Raw genomic sequence first — 23,246 nt, 5'->3', positions numbered from 1 at the left:
AGAAAGTAGCGTTTGCTGGCGCTGTGTTTAGACTGACCGTGGTTTGGGTTGGCGCCGGGCCAGGCGGCTCACTTCCAGCCTTTCCCGGTGCGAGGAAACCACACATGTTGGGACGACAAGGGTCTGAAGTGTGTCCTTTGTACTCCTCTGGAGTAAGGGTCGTCTGGGAAAAGAAAAAAAAAAAAAAAGTTATAACTGCTTATACGCTGCTACTAAAATGAGAAGTAATTGATTAGAATATTAAGTTTCTGCCTATAAGTGATGTTTTTATTAACTTTGAGGAACGGGGGATAAAAGACAGCAAGTTGAGGGGGGTGAGTGAGGTGTAAGAGTTTTGAAACTAGAATGCAGAATTGTGCATAGTTTGGTCTTTTCTTTCTTTAAAACAAAACTGAACATGAGCTGTAGAAAACACTGTCGTGGGTAGATTCAGATTACTTTAAAAAACCTCTCAATTTCAGATATTTGTTATATTAGGAACTACTGATACACCAAAAAGCCAAATCAGGATCCCTAAGAGTTTGCTCTCAGAAAATCTTCATCTGTGGATATAATTACTTGGCAAGATTATATTGTAGAGTCTGATGCTCTATATTCAGATATTTCTGGAATGGTATTCAAAGAAACATCCAAAGCATTGTATCTTTTTCCCTTCTTTAATATGTACATATATATCATTTAATAACTTCCTTTTTCCAAACTAATTATTCACCTAAATTAGTTAATTTAACTTACATATATTAAGTTATGGCTTTATTTCCTGGTATACTTTTCCTGATGAAATAAATCAATAGTTCTTCTGGAGTTAGAATTTCTTAATTCGTAGTTTTTATTCAATTTATTGTGTAATTGGTTGAAAACTTCCTTAGCTGGCAGCTTGAAAAAATCCATCCAGTTTCTAGTGCTTGCAAACCTTATTATAAAACAACAGTAAGTACAATAGTATAATAGAAAAGTCCTTCCAAATGAGAGACAAATGCAGAAAGCTAAAATGGTTTCACTCTACAAATATCTAAAGCTTAGCAAAGGATAATCATCCTTCTGTAACAGGGATATAATTTCTGTGAGCTTGTCCTGAATAGAAGCCTCTAGCTCCTATTGCAGGAATTGCATTATCAAGTGCCATAGTCTTTTCTTGAAAGATCTTCAGATGCCTGACAAGTGTTGCAGGCTATTTATAAAATGAAGCATTTGTGGTTCCTTCCTATGAGTAAAATGAAGATGTTCAGCAAAAGAAAGCAGAAAAGAGCAGCAATTTATATTTACCAGGGCATTGAAAACGTGGACAAGAAATCTGAAGAAAACTATGCCATAACCAGTGGAAGTGCAGTGTAAAACAAACAAACATGTTTAATAGCATGAGAGGCTGGAAATCTGGAGAAATTCTATAGGAATCCTAAGCTCTGGGATCCTGCTGGAAAGATTACTTTGTTAGGTAGGATTTTTTTGTGAGTTTGCCTAAAACCTTTGTTGTTTTACTCCTTAAACTAAATAAATGCTAAATACGAAATGTTGCCAGCTGGCTAAACACTTATGAAATAGCCGCAGAGAAATGGTGCGCCTTTCTGTTAAGTCCTGTGCTCGCTCGCGGGCAGTGCAAGCGGGGTTACATGTCAGCACTATTATCACTGTGTAATCCGCAGCGCGACCCGCCCATCTCTGCAGGAATAGGAATGCTATCAAGGGCTGACAAGCTTTTGAAAAGCTGCCAACCTGCAGGGGCTGTCAGTGCTAGAAGACACCGCCACATGTGGGCCAAATAGATAAACATGTCAGATCCCCAATAGCGGCTTTGGAATGAGTTGTTTTCATCTGCCCCAGTGTGTATTGGCACAGGGTCACAAATTATCGTCCCTTGGAGCATCCTTAGTTTGTGGTTGCTACTATTTTTTGGCATTACCAGGTGCAGCTGTCTTGTGACTTATCCTTTAATGCCCTCTTGTATTGATTTTTATCTGTATTTCACAGTAAAAAAACACATATGCACGCATGTATGTATATCAGCTGGGTAAATGCTTATGAAATAACTGCAAAGAAACTCTGCACCTTTCTATAACTCCAGTGCTTACCAACAGTCCCTGTGAGGTTATATGTCAGCACTATTATCACTGGGCGATATTTGCAGTGTCACCCACCCATCTCTGTGGGAAAGGGAACGTATACATAAACACGTATGCCTATTTATGTAAAATAGCACCCTTGACATATAGGAGCCAAATTTTACCTTCATTGTGCTGGGAAACCTCCTGTCAGTCTCTATAAGCATCGTCTCAATGAGGAATGAACCTGGTGGGAATTTAGCCAGCACTGAAGGGAGGCTTTGGTTATTGCCATCGAGCCAGAGCCTCAGGAATACACACAGAGTCTGAGATGTTTATTGCAATCTTGAAACACAGTAACACCAAGATTGGTCATTCCTAACCAATTATGTGCTGCTTATTCTATCTGCCAAAGGAATTTAGCTCTCTACCTGTTAGCAAAAGCTGTAGACTGTATGAGGGTGAAGCCTTCTTAACCTGTCAGAAGAAAAAGGCTTGTCAGGAAGCATCAGAGAAGGCCAAAGAATCACCTGGAAACCACTGGAGATATCTAAAGTTCTGGAAGTGGAGCCATGAGGACTGGGAAATTTGAGAATTAACCCAGTGGAACTGGAGGAGGATGGTCGTGAGTCCATCTGTGATCACGTTGGTTTGTCCTCAGTCTCTGTGAGTAGAAAAAGTTCTAAGAAAAGAATTGAAGTGAGGCTGAGATTTGAGAAGGGCATGGTTTGACCCTCCGCACACAAGGAATTGGTTCCCAGGCATTAAATGCATGCTGGTGGCCCTGCTTTTGAAACCAAGTGAACTTTTCTGGGTGTCGCAGTTCATAGGATACTCATTTCCACCAATTTTAAAGTATTTCCCTTCCTCCCAAAATTAATATAAATAGAAACCATCTTACCTATCATTTACAATAGAACAAGACTGGTTCTACTGGGTGTGCATATAGTCTAGTCCTGTGCCATATCCTGTCTCCAAAGATGGTCAGCAGTGGACACTGAAGGAAGAGTGTGAGAAGAAGCTGTAATGGTGCTTTAGGTTAGGGACTTCCAGAGACAGAGGTGACAACTGCTTGCTAGCCCTTGGAGGACTCTTATCATTGAGCTATGTAACTCTTGTTTTGAAGCTCTGAAAACCTTTTGAAGTCCATAAAATCATTTGATATACTTAAATTTAGGCACCTGTGTAGACAAGGCAGAAGCTTTTAAACAGTGTTTACAGACCCAAAACAACAGACGGGCAAGATGTGAAGAAAGCTGTGTGTAAACCGAATGACAGCAACCCTAGGTGGAAAAGAGTGTCTCTGTTGTTTCCTTTTGCATTGTTGCCATAAATTATGTCTCCATAAACATCCGCTGTCGTTTTTTGTATTTTAGCCATATGTTTAGGTATAAAGAACAGAGTATCCTGCTCTCTGAAAACACTTGCTCATATTGGGCTTTGACTTTTTCAAAAGTAGAATTTGTCTTCAGTCTGCAGGGGTAAACATGTCAGGAGCAATGCCATTTACCCTAAAAATCCTGGTGTACGGTTTCTTTTAGGAGAAACTGGCGGTAGTCAGAAGTCTGCTGTGGTTACCCTGTGGAAAATGAAGTGTAAAAGCACTGAAGCCTTTCAAGATTTAATCCAGTGTAAATGAAATCAGCATCTGGTCCATTTCCTTTAAGCTTTCACATATGCTCACAATGTACACATGAAAATGCACTGTTCAGAAGATGCCTAAGTACTGAAAGCCCTGACTGCTCTTAAGTTGTGTTGGAGAGCGGATGACAGTTTAAGAGGAGAACTGTGGCATGTGGAGATCTTGCTTAGTCTCAGACAGATGCAGTATAGAAAGCCCACTTGGTCCTAATCAGAGGTTTCACTCTAAAAGCCACCTGCCAAATTTAAGCTACCAAAAGCCTGTGAATGCGTCATCCAAATAAACAACTGTTATTTCCCTCTGACTTCCAGTGCATTTTACCCAGTGTAATTACCCAAATAATGCCATACACTGGCACTGACACTTCCTGCAGTGTTGTGTGTCACTCTGAATCGATCCCTATATCCTCTCTTCCCCCCCCACCCCCATGCCATATCAAATTATATCTTTCGGAGATCCAGTTTTCTGCCACTTTGAAATAATTATAGTTGGAAATTCTGGTCATGTGTCTCCCTGCATGTATATTTCAAGTGTGAGAATTAGCGTGTCAGATGTAGGAATACCTGTTGGAAGAAGGAAGGTCTGTGGCAGATATGAAAGTAGAAGAGATTTAAGAATACATTCCTGGTTTTTAGGGATGTCTAAGTATTTCTGAGATAAAACTGTTAAAAAGAAAGCTAGGTGAAAAATCTAACCATAAGGACAGTCTGGGTAGGTTTCAAATACAGGGAGAAATTCAGATAAGGAACTTACATGTATTAACTTACTTTGTTTGCTGATGACTTCAAAATAGTGAATTCCAGAGTACAGCAAGTATAGTGGGGGCCAGTTACAAGAACTGCTTAGGGTAACCTTCCTCTTAGGATTTGTATATGAGAACAATCTGTTCGGTTCCCCAAGTTGTGGACTTCCCATACCACACACATAAACGCAACAGATGTGTGGTATTTAGAGAGCAACTGCTATACGCGCGTGCTGTGCTAAAATCAGCTCATTTTCCCATTAATTAAAATACTATCTGTTTTCAGCAAAATAATACTAAAAAAAGCATTAAATTCTTTCCAGTATTTGCGGGGAAATTCAGTAAATTTCTATTATTTGCAGTGAAGTGACCTGGGGTCAGTATACAGAAGTGACAGAAGTCCTAGTTCTCAGGAAGCAATCCATGAACACCCACTCTTACGGTACTGGGGTGTGACATTTATGATATTGTCTTACACAGCAGTGTGGCAGTCTCAGCATTGGATCACTGTTGCATCTTTTCTCAGGGTTCTTTGATCTTACTGTTTTTCATTGCTTTTCATTTTTCAGCTCTGAATTACTAAGTTCTTCAGGTGGAAAAAAAAACAAAACAACAAAAGCAAGTCACATTATTGTCATTTTACTGGTGCAAAAATTGAGACCTGACTGTCACGTACAGTAAGGCAATGGCAAAACTGGGGTTAGACTGTCTTCTGTTTTACTTTGGTGGTTTTGGATCATGTTGCCCTCTTTACTGTACCCGGTTTATGGTCACATTGGGTTAAGTCATGAATCCTCCTTTTTTTCTTTTTTTTTTTTTTTTTTTTTTCCACACAGGGGAGTAGTTTCTCATGGAGGAGAGTTTCTCAGGAGGAGTGTGTCACATATGCCAGCATGACAATGGGTTTACAGCTCAGTCTGGGGTTGTTCTCTGGAAGCTGCAGCTGGGACTGTTGTATGGGGAATTCACTCACACCAATAAGCTTAAGCTTCCGAGTTATAGTCTACATGATTCACAAAACTTTAATGAGACATTTTGATGCCTAGGAAGCTGTAGTTTTATTGCATGTCTTCCCTCAAGCATCGATGTAATGAATATCTATTACATAGAATAAAACAAGGGAAGAAAGTAAGCTTTCTCTTGCTGCACCAAGCAACTATATGAATCAGTGTATTTTTCCTCTAGTGCTTCTACCACCTCTTATTCCTTCGAAATAGGAAGGAAGCCATCCCTTTCTTCATAGGACTCAAATTCAGTAAGTGAATGTTACAAGACATGCTGATCAGCTGATGTACTACACTCCAGATACGGCCACATCCTGCTGGTGCAACATGTACCACTAATAAAACACTTTGGGGTTTCTCCTACCAGAGACTGTGCTGATAGAGAAGTGCTGAAGCACGTGTGCAGCGTCAAGCATGTGAGAGTCTCCAGCGAAAGCCCCAGGGCTGCTGAAAGCCGTCGACCTCAATGAGACACTCAAGTGCTTGCTGCTGGCATGAGCGTGACTATCTTGGGGACATGAAGATAGAAGGAGTCATGTTGGTCAATTGGTCTCACTCCCTGCTATCAGCAGCAGCTACCTCATGTACCAGTTATTCCTTTCATAACCTGGTCCAAATCTGCTGCAAGGGGCCTTGTGGGATGCTTTGTGTAACTCCTTTAGGAAGGTTGTTTCTACAGATCAGGACCTCATTAGTCCGATGTTGCACATTTACTTAATCTACAATCTGTATTTATTTATGACCAGTTTATACCCATTTCCTCTATCTGTTTATAATTCTGGTCTTCATAGCCCTTTGATTCTTCCTGCATATTACCAGTCTTCATTTGTATTAGTGGTGATTCCCAACTTTGTCTTATCTGCATGTGTTGTTGCAGAGTGCTGAGTTTCTGCCAAGGCTACAAGGGTATACCTTTCTGCCAAGGGTATACAAAATGGGATGAGCTCTGACAGTATTTCTTGAGGAACTCCATGAGTAACTTTCTACCTCAAGCTCTTTATTTATCAAACTGTTTTTTTTTTGTAATAGTTCCTGGTTTTGCCAGCTGAGCTAATCAGTTTCCATGTGGCAGTTTATGAAATACTTAATTGGAGCCCTAATGAAGAGGAGATCTACCACATTAATGTAGTATGCATTTCAGCTATATTATTAAAGAAAAGTACAATATTAGCATGAAATAACGTCACTTTACTAAGTTATTTTGTCTTTTGTATGTTATTCCAATTTCATTGGAAACTTAAGTTCTTCCTTCCCTAACTAAAAATTTGTTTTGAAGCCTTGCCGACAGATGAAATAAGACCAGTAGGCTTGCAATTGGCTTAGGTATCTGTATTCCTCCTCTGTGGTATTGTGACAATATAAAGTATTTTCCACTCTATTGGTAAAGCTCTGTATCATCCTGGATTTAGTAACTTCATTGGAAACACTGTAATTTCATACAACAGTGTATTTGGAATCAGAGTTCACTGTTTTAATTTTGAGGCATCACTTCCCCTAAAGATTTATAGTCTAAGTGTTAGCCTAGGAACAAAAGTAGATAGAGAAAGATAGACACAGAAATATGAGGAAATTACTCGCTTCTAACCAGCTTTGTTAATTCATGACAGATGGCTGCTGAAATGAAACTCTTAGAAGTGAGTCCAGCTACCATTTTTATATGCATATAACGATATATATATATGGTCCATGTTTCAATTTGTGTATGCAAATAATCTATCTTTTTTTAATTCACTTTTCCCTTTTCATTCTTTTCTTATAGTAAAAATGTCTGTTTGGAGGAAGGGAAAATGTTACTTTCAGGAATTACTCTGCTCCTGATCTGAAAAGGACCTTTGTGGGTTTTAATGTTTTGTTTTAATCAGAAATCAATTTCCAGCTACCCTTTAAAGTGATACCTTATCTGTCCTACACTTATGTACTACTTAATTTTGTACTCTTGGGAGGTTTTCTTTCACTCTGCTAGCAGAGAATGTATTAACTTCCATTTATTAGGAGATTTTAATTTCTTTCCTGTTGCTAAATTTAAGAAAATATTTGTAGAATGATTTAAAAGTAATGGTAAGTTTGTTGGGGTCTTTTGGTTGTTGTTGTGTTTTTTTTTTTTTTATTGGGCTATAGAAGATAAAATCAGGATATCATGACAGTAGCTGGCCTTTGGAATTTTGATATGGATATTTTGCAAGGAAAATAAACTGAAGATTAAGAGAAGAAAATAATCCTGTTTAAGTGTATAGTTCATGTATTTCAACTAGTTACATTCTTCCCTTAAATTCAGTAGCTTTTCTAAGATTATTCCAGCCTTTTCAGATACAGGTGCAACCATGAGATATGTTCTATATGTAAAATTTCTGTATGTATAATATATATATATATATTTATATATATATTATATGTATAAAATTCGTATAACTGTGTAACATGAAATTATTATAATCTTACATGTCAATGTTGTATATTGTTTGGATATTTAGGGTTTTTTTTTCTTTCTTTGAGGTTTTACTTTTTGGGGAATTTAGGAAAAAACATTGTTAAAGAAGATGTTACCATTGTGAATTAGCATGTAAACTGAAAAAAATATGAAACAAAATGACCAATTTCAAAGCATCAAACCATCTATAAGCTCAAAGATTTTAACTATAAAAGAAACTACCCAAGCATTTAGTCTTACTTTTTGGATATTGTGAAACTAAGTAACTTGTCTGAATAAAATATGGTACTAAGATTTAATTTCACCTCCTACAGAAAAGTCAACACAGATGCATGTAAATAAGCTATGCATGTGAGAATTCAGTGAGACTATTTTACATGTGTAAAGTCTGTCAGTGTTTGAGGGAACCAGACCTGTGGTACTGTTACACAGCATGTGATCTAATTTAAAAAAAAAAAAAAAAAGTTTATGCTTTCTTGCTCAGCACATTGACTCATTATTTATTATGCAGTTTTCTTGACCTATTACAATTTAGAACTGACAGTTTCTGGGAACCTCTCATTTCTCCTATGGAAAGCAAATAAATATCACTTTAACTCCCCCATATATAATCACAAATTGATTTTAAAGTTGGATCACTTAGCTTCACTTTTCATTCTCTAATGTGGCCTTGTATAATGCTAAATACTGAGGCCGTTGAATAGCTGGAAAGTCAAACAATTGATTTTTCTATGATAATTGACCATAGTCAATTATCATAGAAAAGGGGGTGTGTATATCTCAGCCTGACTGGTCCAGCTTGTATGACAAACACTGTTTCCCATGAAGGAATATGTACAAGAATTGAGGGTAGATTTGAGTCTTACTATGTGTGATGCCTTCAAGCAGATGTCTTTGAAAGTAACTGGACCTTCCAAAGCAGGAGTCCGGTTCTTCTGTGTCATTGGCAAGGAGAGCTGGACATTTTCAAAAGCCTACAGAGAGAGATCTTGTCTACCTAATTGGATGCCTAAACTCTGGCCAAAAATCTCCAAAAACCCTCAAAGACCTCTAGCCTTCTCTCTTACCGATACAGGAATCTTGGGCAGAATTGGGCGTAAAGTTTATGTACAAGAGAACTGAAGATCAGATATCAGCTTAAGTCTTCTTGGCCAAATGTATTTGGAGATCCATGATCTTATATTCCTCCATCTGTTTTCTTTCATCACCTTTTGTTCACCAGCATCTCTTAAGCCTCAGGCTTTCCTTCTCCTTAACTCAGTGGCACTTGCGCCAGACCAGTGCTATAAGCCAGACCCATCCCACTCTGCCCAAGCAGAGACCAGATGTGTTCACTCGTGCTGCCTTCAACTCTTCCTGATGGATTTGCAATATTTCCAATACTTTCTGGCACTGTATGCTCTGTAATACAGACACACTGGCACAGCTGCTTTCAGATTGTGTGTTCATACCTGGATGCTATCACGACATCATTCTGAGAAAATGCTCTGGGAAAGTAAATTTGTGCTCCAGCGCCGAGATGTTGTTATACTGCCTTATCTCTGACTTTAAGTAAATATTACTGTAAAAGGTTAAGGTTTAAGTAACTTAAAATACATTATCTTTACTAAGAGCTTCTAATCAGAAAGGTAACTGTAAATTCACTTGAGAGGAAATTAATTTCCTTGCAGAAAGCCAATACATCCATTTTCACTGGGCAGAGAGGAGGAAGAAGTGAATTAGAACGACTATTCCCAGATTGAGAGGAACAGTGACTGTAGATTTTGGACAGTGATGAAGCTATTTGATACGGGACACTCTTTTGCTTTCCTTACCAGTGCGGGACTGAGCCTGTGTGTTTGGCAAGACACATCCTACAAGGTGCCAGCAGCTGGGTGAGAGAAAGGGAATATTACAGCAGTTAATGCCTCTTGCACGTGGTTGAGTTGTGCATCCTTTTCTAATGATGATTTTTTTTTCTAATGCATATTATAATAATTCTTTATTCCTATATATTTCACTATTTAAGATTTTATAAAGTGTGATTTGAGACTCAACACTACTCTAAAGCATCTGTGACTACTAGTAGTCTGCATACTGGTTCCTGAGACTTGATGCAATTTCCTAACCAATATTTGCTCAAAAATTAGTGTGATTTGTTGTTGTTTTTATTTTTAGTCATGAGAACTGGCTATAGATTTGTCTTGTCAAAATAAGAAGGAAAAAAGATCCATATTCAGCATGGTGATTCTGGAAGATTTTATACTTAACTTCTATTTTGATTTAATAGCATTGAACATATACCAAATAATATCCAGTTTTGATTGTTTAATTGAAACCAATGAACCAGAACCTGAGCTCTTGTTCTTTGATATTTCTTCACAAACATAATTGGGGTTGCAGTAACAGATAGCAATTTTTCATCTGGCTCCATCTACACCAGAACCTAGTTTATAGAATTCTGCAGTGCAAATGAAAGAAGAAAGAGAAACATTTGTAATATATGCTACCAATTATCTAAGGTACAAGATTCTCCTCTAAACTTCCATGTCATTTTCTCAGTAAACTCAGTTAGTGTTGATGAATGACATTTTTAAACCATGTGCTATTGATTTCTGTCAAATGTACTTTTTGTTCGACAAATTTCCCTTAAGCTACCTTTAGTTTTTTGAACAAAACTTCTTTTCATTTGAAAATTGGCAGTAACAGCTAAGTATTTTTTTATAAAAGCTATGCCAAGTTCACTGGACCAAATTCATCACAAATGTAATTTGCCTTGTTTTGTAGTCAGTTTAGTTTCAAGATGATTTGGCTCATGATATCTTTGAAAAAAAATATAATTCATAATGGTGACAAGGTGTGCTAGCCAGATCATCTAAGCACTTTTTAAAAGTACATATAGCCAATGAAGAAATGAACAAAGGACAGGGGTTTTGATTTAAAGCCTCTTCACTTTTTGTAATGGAACCCTGTATTCGAAGTCAGATTCATTTCGATTTACATGCAAATTCCTTTAACAAGCATAAATCTCTTTTAACTGTTCAGTCAAGGAAATAGTTATACTGCAGTCACAGGACAATTTATAATATTCATATTCTTTGTCTTGTTTTAACTACATTACAGATTTACTGGCCTGCAGCAAAAGAAAAGGTAGAATTATGCAAATTAGCTGGGAAAGATGCCCATGTAAGTATGGTATATAGTTTTTATTACTGCTGAGAATATTGTATGTTTGTGGTTTTGTTTCTAAATGCACAAACCGGTTTAGTAAACTGTTGATAGACTTTTTTTGTGAACTAATGAACAAAGTGTTTTTTCTTCATTTAAAAAACTGCTACGCTTCTATTTTTTCTTTAAATTTTTATGCTTCAAGAAAGAAATATTCAATATTGTAGGCAGTAATCATGCTAAGCCATCCTTGTATGTAATAAATGCAGTTGAGAGATGAATGGCTTTTCCTCTGAAGTGCATTCCAGGCAATACTCCCCTGAAATCCTTTCTTTCCCATCAAACTGCTTCTTTTTTCTTGGGAATATCCTGAATGTAACTGCATTATAATTCATTAACTAAACAGAGTAGCAGAGCAGAGTACAAATTAACTTAATTTGCAGACAGCTGCAGTTAAGGTTAAAACAAAATCTCAGACTCATTAGCTTTTCCCTGGAACCACAAATCTTTAGGAAGTCTTTTTAGGAAATGTATTTAAGGTGCATTCATATATACAATAAAACTTTCATATCTCTTTTGCATAGCGCAGATTACATCATGTGTCTAGAACCCACTAGAAATGTAAACATTTCCCGGCTGTATAATAAAATTTCTTCCTTTTCTCTCCACAAATCCTGTGGTTTCTATCCAGCTTGTCTGTTACCAAGGTGGACTACAGCTCAAAACACTCTCTCAGCTCTCTGCCTGAGGAATTCCAACTTTTTATCCTAATTTATTGCTACGCTTATCTTTACAGCAGACAAAAACTAAACAACACCTCTGCTGAGCACTGGGAAAATTCTGATACTAGTGTATATGGAGGATTTCTGCTGATCTATTTCTTCACTAAGACAAAAGGAAAAGGGTCAGAGAGGAGAATATTTGTTGTGGACATCGATCATAAATATCTCCTTTTTGCTTCCTACATTGTCTCTGCAGCTCGCCTCTCACTTAGGTGTAGGGCGGTAGCTTGAATGTATACATAGCTCTTGGGTATTCCCTCCGAAGTACCTTGTTGTATGTATATGTATTTCTTGAATTTTGGGGAGGGCTGCCGAAAGCCTTTCCTGCCACCCCACATAGGTGCCTTGCAGCATGCGGCAGCGTCCTCTGCTGCTTACCAGCAAGGACCAAGCCCAGCTAGAGCCAGGACTGACCCAGGCATCCCGCAGGACTCAGAAATGCCCAAATAAAAGTGACCAGTAGGATGTGGTTGGTACAAAGAAGGTTCACTCATACCCAAAACATACCCTTGGAACTACATTGAGGCTCTTCAGTCCGCCACAATAATTTCTGTCATGTAATCTTTGGTGTTAAAGCTTGCACAGAACCCTGAACTGGGAGGAAAGGCAGGAGCCAGACTAACCCAGCAGCTCTCCGACCTCTGCGCAGTTGTTGACAGGGCTTGTTTGCTGCAACACGGGCTGAGCAGATATCCTCCAAACTGTGCTGCAACCACATAGCTTCTCATGGCTGTAAGCATTATAGCGGAATTAGGCTTGCAAGTCTGATTGATGAAGTGCGTAGGAGATAGCCACTGCAAAATTGTAGCCATCACAACTTTGAACTATTTAGTAAACAGTCTCTGTTACAGTAGTTTTGATTTTAAATACACCAATACTATGGCTATAACCTAGTGCAATGCGTAATGTGAAAGAGAAGAGTAAACATGAAAATTAACCTTTTCTCTTTCTTTTCCTAATAGACAGAATGTGCCAATTTTATCAGGGTTCTTCAGCCCTACAACCGAACCCATGTTTATGTCTGTGGCACAGGAGCGTTTCACCCTCTCTGTGGATACATTGAACTTGGAACTCACAAAGAGGTAATTTAGTTTCCTCACTACTCTGACGTGTCAAGGAACAACCCTCATCTTGTTTAGCATTCATCATAGATTGGAAAACACTATGCGAGTGTGTAAAAAATGAACTGACAGCAGCTTGCATAAATAGCAGGGTAAATGGTGGATTTTACAGGTCAGACGGGAACTCATGTTCTCACATTTGATATGTGCGTATCGCTTTTGAACAAAGCACTTTCCTCAGTAAGCCTTAATACACAAAGTTCTTCAGAATGACACTTTCATATGATTAACTAAGTGAAAAGAACATTTAACCCAGATGTCTTTCTTTCTAGTAAGTAATTTCTTTCTGGTTACATACACACACACACACGTATGCAGAGTTCAAGATGACACTCATAGTTCTATTTTTTAATGTATATATACCCTTGGTCCAAAGAGCTGGTCTCTTATTCCTTATGCGTGACAGTAATACAGAGATTGTAAAGGGTCCAAGGATGGCAACTCAGGACTTTGCAGATGGTTTGCAGCCCTGTTGCTAAGTAGATGTTGGGTATCCTCCACCACCAGTGGCGTATTCCTGAACTGAAGTTAGCAGCTGATTGGCCTTCATTTGCTGGTGACAAAGAAATCTCTGTCCTAAGTGGTAAATGTTTGAGACCTAACCCCCACAACAGAAGCATTTTCGTGTTGTGTCAAGCAGCCACTTAGTCCACAAGTCTCTTTTTAACTCCTATATGTATAACACCTTTGCTATATTTATAACTGGCTCTGCTCTCAGACAGCATCGAGATGTGACCTGTCTGGCCGCTTGCCTGCAGTGCAGGCTTCTTATGCTGCTGTAGAAATAGATTTCTCTTTTCTTTGGGTCTCAGTGAAATTCTAGAATATTACAAATGAGGTCTAATGATAGGTTATTAAATGTAATAACCTGAAATATATAAACATTGGAGATATTCTGACATACGGAATCAAGGGCAGATGCTCACAGAAAAAAAGAAAACAGGAAAAAAAAAAATTATTAATACTTGCCCAGGCTGAGACCCATCATTATATTCCACACAATCTGTGGGTTGGTTGACCAGCTCAGAGGGGCTGCCTATGTTGGAGAAAACTGAAGCTGCCTGAAGTCTGTATGCTGGTGTGCTTTCCCCAGTAAGCCATTGATGCTCCTGGTATTGTTTGGTATATGCTGTATGATTGGGCTTGCAATGAAATAATTTTTGTAGGCTTCTTTGCTTTGCTACTTTAAATATTCCGGTGGAAGCAACTGAAATTTTAGATCCCTTGTATCATGGTGCTTCCTTAGCCTGAATGATCAAATACACAGCTGAATTGAACAGAGAGGCTCTCAGGAAGAGTATAAGTAAGGCTCTGCTTTACGTCTGGGTCATTAGCAAGATGCCTTATTCACTCTACCATTGCACCTTTAACTACTTCATTTGTGAAGGTTGTTTTCATCAGACATTATGAAATTATGGATTTGGTCTGATTGTTCAGTCCAGCAGCCAGTCTAGACAAGGGGTCTGTCTCAATTAGACATGACCAATTACCTTATGAAAGGAAATGGAAGAAGAATCCTGGTATTGTATTTCCTAATCCCCCCACTGTCTCCCAGTCCTGCCTCTCCTGCATTCCCCCTGCTTGCTCAGCTGCAGTGGTAGGTTGGCTGATGTTCAGCACTACTAGTGCCTCTTCTGATGGGGCATCTCTTCTACAGCCTCCTACTGAGTTAACAGCTTTGAATGGCATGCGGCATATTTTTCCTTTCCTTCTTGGACCCCAAACACCCTACAGCCACGATCCTTGCACCTCCTCTCCAGATAAACGTGACAGGACGGGAGGATGCTGAGGACAGACCCATTGACATGAATTTGACAGGCAGCTGAAAATGTCTCCTGGTTGTAGGAACTGAAGCCAGGGGTCCTATATGGTAATTCAAAACACTTTTATTGCAGATCCTTTTTTTTTTTTTTCATCTCCCCTCCCCCCCATTTTTTTTTACCTCTGGGTTACAAGAATGGATAATGGATGTTTGCTAATTAGCAACCTCTACAGGAAGCTGTGGGATGCTTGGGAGAGCTAGGGCCTGAGATAGCTTCACAGAGGCTGTGAAACCAGGCAGTGCCCTGCTGACCTTCGAAAGCTGCTGGTGGATTTGCCCAGTGGTCTGCTGGCCAGTGACAGAGCTATGAAAACAGAGAGGAAAACAGTGTGGATCAGGTGACTCAAAACCACAGCACACACTGCTTTTGAAGAAGTACAAATCCCCTAGGGGATCACACAATTAAAGGGGATTAAAGTCCTAGTCTTGCTATTGCTGAAGTCACTGCCAAAATTTCTCTTGGCCAGTGAAGATGAGGCTTGGCACCGTTGGTGCTGTTAGCCACAGCTCTCCAAGGGATGCTCTTTTCTTTGAAAGCTTTGTCCAAAGTGAAAGCAGGAGGTTAATTCCGTGTGAATGCCTGGTAGTGTCCATTAATTTGTCCGGGTGAAGTCTGAAATATTTGATGTTGATCTATAAAGTCCTCAGTCCCTTGAGTGCTGCTGGACTTGGAGACAGCCTCTTTGCATGTGATATGGCACGGGTCCTCTGAGCAGCTCAGGATTATACTTCTTAGAAGAAATGAGAATGGGATATTAACATAGTATTGCCAGAAAGAAAGGAAAAAAAGCTTAATTATTGATTTAGTTGTGTCCTTGATGTGCTCTGACCCACTTCAGTAGCCTGAGAATTTGGTTTACCTGATACTCCACAGGTTTGGGAAGATAACAAAGGTTGTTGTTTGATGATCAAATTCTGCTTTGTATCAGCCAGAATTGCTGGAGGAAATGGAATTTATGTTCATAGACTGGAATTGATTTTTCTTTTCTCTTAAGGAGCTTAATTATTCAACATCCTGGGTTTTTGTCTTCCAAGCCTAGAGAGTTTAGGAGACACCTCAATGAAATAGAAAGGCTTGGTCATTTATAATCTGAAGTACATTAAGGATGAATTGAATTCATGTGCTGTGAAGTCTGATCCTATGTGGCCATCGCTGGGCATACTTAACTGTCATTTGTACTCTTCAGTCCCCTTGCAAGGCAGAGGTATAGAAACAAATAATTAAAATCACTTCACCTTTTTCTGGGTTTAAATCATAGAGGTGTTTTGTTTGTGGGTGTTTTTGTTTTTGTTTTAAACTAACTTCAAAAGTTGCATCTCTACAATAGACATTAAACCCACAATGATTTGATTCCTGAGCACTAGTGGGATTTTAAACATCAGTGTATGTACGAGAGTATGTTAACTGTACTTCTGTAGGCAGCCTCCCTTCTCTAACAGCAGCAGACTTTTGAAAATCAAATGTCTACAACTACAAAGAGTTCAGTTTACTCCTCTGAGCAATCAATTTGCCTTCAGAAGGACTCACATTGGGTTTTGGGTTAAGCGTGCTTTTAGGAAATTAATGAAAAGGACAAGTCAAAGCATCCATTTTGGCAATTCAAAACTACAGTAAAACTTCAAATTAGTGCTTAAAACAATTGAGTTGTTGATTGCCCACTGAAAACATCAGAAATAATTTTAAAATAATTTCTTTACTTTATCTTCCTCTATGCCCTTGTTGTGTGACCCAGGAATTAATCACACTGCATTTGGGAACTGCAAGGAAGGATCTATTCTGATATCTCTTGTATCATTAGCCTTGTTAAAAATAACAAGAGAGAGCATATGCTGCTTTCATTTAAAAGGGGCTGAACTGTGTCTGCCACAAACATTATTCAGCAGTCCCTGGAGAAATTTAGAAGTCAGCCAGAATCCCTTCTGGGTCTCCTGTTGCAACACAGTCTATCAGCACTTTCCCAAATAGAAGCCAGTGCCTTTAAGTACAGTCCAGCTTTTAATCTGAGTAGAAATGAACAATGCATCTTTTCTTTTTTCTGAAAATAATTGTATCTTTTTTTTAAGATTTGTGTTTCACTATAGAGTGAAAAGAACATGTTAAAATAATGAGTTAAAAAAAATCCCTGTATGAAACAGATACGCGGACTGTAAACATCAATGCTGAGATGACTGCTGCATGATCTAACACACCTTCACTTTGTACGCGAGCAGAACAGTTCGTCTAAGTGAGTTTTTGTTTGCAGCCACACCGGGATAATGAATATGTGTTTATTCTCAGGAAACGGTATTCCGGTTGGATACTCAGAACTTGGAGTCTGGCAGGCTGAAATGCCCTTTCGATCCTCAGCAGCCATTTGCTTCGGTGATGGCAGGTAAGAAACCATTAGAGCCAGGCGCTCCTCTCAGACGTGCGATGGCTTCCTAACGTGAAGTCTGGGGTCAGAGGCTCAGAAGATGCCATCGCTGAAGCTCCTCTGGTGTTAGTCGTGTTTCTGATGCCAGTTTGTGCTCTCAGAGCTGAGGGAGCCTTCGGTCTGCAGACACCAAAGAGCTGGAATTGCAGCAACACAGAGACATTTGAGCAGCTGCGAAGCCTCTGCCAGTTGAGCAGGAAGGCGGTTTCGTCCTTACCCAGTCATTGCTCCTTTAAGAAGACAACAAAAAAAACCCACAAGGACAGACAATGTTGGAAGCGCTTCTGGGCCTCTTTCTGCAATTATCGATATGTTCTGCCCTTTGAAGTCTGCTGACATCCACTATTTCCATAAATACATTTTTGAGGTTTCTATTTACTCGAGTAGCCACTTCTGAAGCTGGAAGCCTAGGAACAAGATAGTGCAATCTGCCTGCTGCGTGCATCGCAGCGCTGTGTGGTCTGACATTTGGTGCCGAGGAATGTCAGCTTGACCTCCGGATTTCAAATCACTATAAGAGCTACTTTTGTCATGGTTTGGTTCATAGCTTTGGACAATTTTCATTTAACTTGTCCGTCAAGCATATGAATACAAGATAAGAGTGAAGCACCATGACGTTTTCATTTACAGCCAAAGAGCAGTGGTGACAATGCTTTGAAGTATCGGTCACTCTGTGTTATAAAAAGAATATGACTAATGTTCAGTCTTTATTCTCAGATAATAAGATAGATGATTTGTGATTCTGACCCAACAGATGGGGCAGGACTTCCTTTATTAAAAACAATAGATTAAAGCCAGCGCTTATTCTTCTTAGGGACCCCTAGTACTGTTTAATATTAGACCGTGAAGTCTATTTTTAAAATGGGATTCTAGAAACTTTGACTTTCTTTTTTTAGGTTTTTTTTTTTTTTTTTTTAATGCAATAGAACTCCATGATTTATTATAGTGTTGGCTAATTTCAGCAGCACTCTATTTCTTTGACTGCTCTATTAAATCTTGTGAAATGAAGAAGCTTCTGTGTTTTAGCTGACTAAAACATGAACTTCGGTACCTAAGAATTTTTAAGCTAGATAAAATTAACGGTTAGGGTATTCTAGTATCTAGTTGCTGACCGTGCCTGGTGTCAAGGGCTTCGAATAATGTACAAGGAGCATTGTAAAGAGTTACAGGCCTGACCAGAGAATGCGATCGTGGCCTGTCTTTTGATAATTACTTTATTTCCAAAAGGACTAGGAGAGCAGCATACCTCACAGATAAGACGCTGCGCTGGGATGCGATTCCATCTCTGCCACCGACGAGAGGAGTGACCTTCAGCATGTCACTTCTCTCTGCCTAGTTTTATTTATCTGCTAAGTGGCAATAAAGATTACTTGTATCCTTCAGGAAACACTTGGAAATCAGTTTACATATATGACCTAAGTAATATTTAATTATATTTTCATTCCTGTGTGTAGGTTAATACAACTGTGTAATTTTAATTCTTTGTAGAAATGCGTAATCTTTCTTTGAATTCTACACAGCATTTCACCCCAAGTAAATTCCACAGATAAATTTGAAAAGCTAGTGGTTTTGACTGAAAATCACCTGCTCATCATCCATCTTCTATTACAAATTACCGCTCGCTAAAACTGTTCTGGACATAACTGGAACTTGGAATGAGAGATACCAAAAAAGCTGAGAGAGGTGCTGAAAATGCCTTGTCAGCAGGGCCTAAGCAAGGATGGAGAATTCCTGTTAGCCCTTCAGATTTATCGATCACTGAGTGCCTGTCAGTTAGCAAACACCAATTACCTTGCCCATTCCTCATTATGACAAATGCCTTTCAGAATGCGCTATTGTTTCTTTACAAAGGCGACATGCTGTCTGAAAGATGTGCTTTCCAATACTGTCATGGAAATAATACATAAGTAACAATAATAATGAGGTAAAAAGAAAGCTGATAGATCTTTTTTGGCCAAATAAAGCGCTTGTGGATCGTGGGTTGTGGTTTGTTTTTTTGGTTTTTTTTTTCCCCTTGATCTTATTTTTTTAAGTGCATTTACATCTTTTGCAAATGAAAACCCAGACATCTCTGTTGAATGGTATTTATTCTGCATTCACTCTCAACAAAGGACTTCTCTCTAAAAGATCTTGTGAAATCTTTTCCACACAGAGTACCAGAAAACCTGGAGAAAGAACTCCTAGAAGGGGATTTTTATGTATCATTGCTTTTTATATGATTATTGTTTATGAACATGAACCTTTATTCTTTTTAAAAACTCCAAGGTTTTATTGTTGCAAGTCATTAAACAAAACCCAAACTCCTCCAACCAATAAAGCTATCTTGTTAATTGTAGAGAATTGTAAAATGCACTATGTAGTAAAAAAAGAAATCAGAGTGATACTGGTTTTTTTGTTTTTTTTTTTCCAACTGAGATCTGAAGGAAAACAGAAAATATTGTGCAATTTTTAAGGTTGTGAAGTTTTGCATTTCCCACAAAGCTGGTAGAAGACTGAATGGTAACTTCAATTGCAGCAAGAACACTGTAATGTGTTATAAATATAGGTTCCTTGTGAGACAAATTCTGGCTGCCTTATTCAAGCAAGATGTCTCATTTATTTTAGTGGAATCATTTGCTATGTTAAAATGATCACGATTTGGGTCTGTAGCCATATTCCTACCATTAACACGTTACATAGTTGAGAAGAATTCCCATACTGCCTAAATTCCTCTTCGTGAATGAAGTGTTGGACGGAGATCCCGACACCAGGAAAGGGCCAAGCTGCAAAGTTCCTGCAGTGAAGCATCCATCACGTTTACTAGCTCAAGCCCAGGAGCAGCAAAGCTATTGGGACCATGGCAAGCCTGGGATGCAAGAGCTAGCTTGAATGGCCAGATGATCATGTCCTCGCCACGGCCCCCAGGTCCATGGTCAGTGCTAATGGGACAGGATGCTCAGATTAAATACACCTTTCTGCCCTTAAGAGCCCAGCACGCATGAAAGCCTGGGGAATTTACTTTTCTTGGTGCCTAAAAGATCTGAAAATTAAACTTCGACTCTTTTACTTCTCAGGCATATTATTACAAATATTACCCTCATTTAAATGTAAGTAAGTTCACAGAACCCAAAATTCCATTAAAATACAAGCCAATAATACCTTAATACATTAAATTAGTTCATAGGCCAATTAAACACAGGTGTTGGTTCACCCAACAAGACACAAACCGTCTTAATTTTGTTTACCCCACAGCTGTAGAAACCTTATTTCTTTTTCATTTGCAGATGAGTATCTTTATGCTGGAACAGCTTCTGATTTCCTTGGCAAAGACACTGCTCTAACACGTTCTCTGGGCCCTTCTCACGACCACCATTACATCAGAACTGACATTTCTGAACATTACTGGCTTACTGGTAAGATCCCAAACATATGCTGTTGTCATTTGCATTGTTCCCGCCTCTCTGAAGTTAATAGCCCCTTTCTTATATAAATATATGTCCAGTAACTATAAATATAGATATTGTATCATGGTATCTTTGGATTACGTAGGCTTTTTTTAAAAAAAAAAAACCCAAACCTTAGTGGAGCAAAAATGCACTTGAGAAAAGTCAGAGGTGAAAATGCTAATTAAGGAAAGGGTAGGAGTGTAAGACCTAATCATTCTTTCCGTCCTTGATCTATACATCTGCATATAGACCTATAATTGGAATGATATCATGACTTAAATGCTTCTATTTCCAGTCTAGTTGGAATTTATTTTTTTCTAAACTCTTTTTCCAATCACTTGTTAAAAGCTGTTCCCTACAGCATGTTGAAATGACAGACTAGAAATTCCATGTTTTTAAGTAGGAGGTCTTTTTTTTTTCTTTTCTTTTCCTTTTTTGAGGGGGAAAAATACCCTTTGTTGCTGTGAGGATCATTTTAAAACCACTAAGGGCACCCTGAAATAGCTTCCCAAGCAAAACACTGCTTTTTCTTGCCTGTTAAAAAACATTCTGAGCTAGTAAACCCTCTAAAAAACTGGCTGCATTTACACCCAGTCAGTCTCAAACCACACACAGAGTAACATGGAAAACTTCGCTCACAAGCTAACCCTGCTCAATTAAAGCATCCCCCTTTTAGCCGTCAAGTGTCTTTAAAGATGTGGCAACACTGGCCCTGATTCAGGATGCCTGTGTAACTATTATGGGTATATTGTAAAGCCAGGGCCTGCTGACCACAAGGTTAAGTTGTCTTCCCAGCAGACAACTTCTGAAAGGGATAATTTTGCCTCTTAACTCTTTGAGACCTCAACAAGAGGAAATGTTCTTTTTTATTATTATTTTTTTCCTACCCTTTCTCTACCTTCTTCTAAGCTGTTGCCTTACGTTTCTGTCTAGTTATGACTCCATAACCTCAGGATTTCTGCTGTGAGTTGAAGGGGAAAGGAGAAGCCACGTAAAGTCATTTTACCTTTCAAAATAGGAGCAGTCCTTCGGACAGATAGAAAAATCTCACATCTAACTCTGCTGACCTATCCCACTTTCATTTCCTATGCTCAAAACCTGTCTTGTCCCATCTCTCCTATCTCCCCTCTCTCATTTCTACACATCCCTTGTGCAACGTAGACCAGAAATGGGCTGTAAGTGGTTGGGACCAGGACGGGCGTTCCAGCAGGCAGTTCTCTCAATGTAATTAACCATGCAACTGAATATCCAATTTTATCACTGGCAGCCTGCAGATGCTCAGCACGGAGAGATGGTTGGGCTAGCTGCTTTCCTAAGGGATGCTATAATATCATAAAAAAAAAAAAAAAAAAAGATTTACTGCAGTTTGGTCCTGAGGAGCATCTGGTGTTATCATTAGTATTGAACCACCTTGATGAGCATTACAGGGTTCAGCTCCCAGCCCAAAAGGACTTAAAGCTTAAATATCTGGTTCCAAACATTTCTTTATGCTATTAATGTATCTTCATGAGCACTTTGAGGCAAGGGAACAGTACAAGAACACAGAATAAACTAAAGGTTTGAGAACTGTTTATGTGGTTTTGTTTCGAGGTTGGGTGGGGGTTGTCTGCCTTTCTTCTTTCTTTTAGATTGATTCATGTTTTACTCTGTTTTCAGTTAAAGCACCTGTATTTGTGAAAGTTTTCTAAGGAGAATAATATATTAATATGTCTGGGTTTGAAAAACAGCTTTACTGTGCTAGACTGCGACGTGAAAATTACCCCACATTATATAAACACTGAAGACCCCATATATTCTTCAGGTTTACCTTGTTTCCAGCCATATAAAAAACTACAGCCACACTCTGTCTAAGACTTCACATACACAATCCATGCACTGTTATACTACGAGGCATAGATATAAACTAGGTGCTTTTAGTATTTTGGAATGGTCCTTTTAAGGGTGGAGAAAATTTCCAGTGCAACTCTAAATGATGGGATCATTTCTGCAATAAGCCATAGCATAGCCAGTGTATTTCTAGGTTATTGTGCAACGTTACCAATTCCATACATTTGTGCTCTTAGCCAATATCGGTATAAAGAAAATATTTACTTGATTTCAGGTTTAAAACTCCCATCTCATCTAAATCCCTTCTTCCCTAAATCTACCACCCATTTACCAAGCATGTGTTAGACCTCCAGGAAAAGTTGTACATACTTGAGTAATTGTACAATTAGAAATAAATTATTTCCAGGCGTGACTCATGTTTTACTTAGGATAAAATGTATAACTTGTTTTTTTCCAGAGGGCTGAGGAAGTTTTGCTATAACGCACCTTAATATTTTTAAAGTTTAGTCTTATTCTGTTTCTGGAAACAGAATTATCCTTTCCTGGGGGAAGGGAGGGAAAGACAAAGCATAAGGGAAAAATGCGTAGGATACCTTCCAGTTCCTTGCAGAGAATCTCTATCTTGACTAATTAAGACATGTCTTAATCTCAATGACTGAATAGCAGCTCCACAAAGGAGAAAGGGAGGAAGGCAGCTAATCTTTCCCATGACTCACGCTCACACAGGCTCATACTCCTGCACGTGGTGGCACTGAAGACAGAGGGGATGCTGCCTCTGCTGAGACATCAGCCCTTCTCCTGCAGAGCTGAAGAATCAGGCGCTCCCGCAGCCACTGACTGGAGCTGCCTTACC

At 38.8% G+C, this 23,246-nt stretch overlaps 1 protein-coding gene across 1 annotated transcript in view; it reads left to right on the top strand.

Moving 5' to 3' along the window:
• Positions 1-23,246, top strand: part of SEMA3D (sema domain, immunoglobulin domain (Ig), short basic domain, secreted, (semaphorin) 3D) — a 98,890-nt gene that overhangs the window by 20,991 nt on the left and 54,653 nt on the right. The window contains exons 3-6 of the mRNA XM_009882931.1: positions 10,958-11,020; positions 12,747-12,866; positions 17,006-17,099; positions 20,405-20,533. Coding sequence (XP_009881233.1) covers positions 10,958-11,020; positions 12,747-12,866; positions 17,006-17,099; positions 20,405-20,533 — 406 coding nt within the window. The remainder of the gene's footprint in view (positions 1-10,957; positions 11,021-12,746; positions 12,867-17,005; positions 17,100-20,404; positions 20,534-23,246) is intronic.

This window comes from Charadrius vociferus, unplaced genomic scaffold, assembly GCF_000708025.1.
Source record: "Charadrius vociferus isolate BGI_N301 unplaced genomic scaffold, ASM70802v2 scaffold32, whole genome shotgun sequence".
Classification (NCBI taxonomy): Eukaryota; Metazoa; Chordata; class Aves; order Charadriiformes; family Charadriidae; genus Charadrius; species Charadrius vociferus.
The sequence above is the reverse complement of the archived record's forward strand: the minus strand, read 5'-3'. Positions and strand labels throughout refer to the sequence as shown.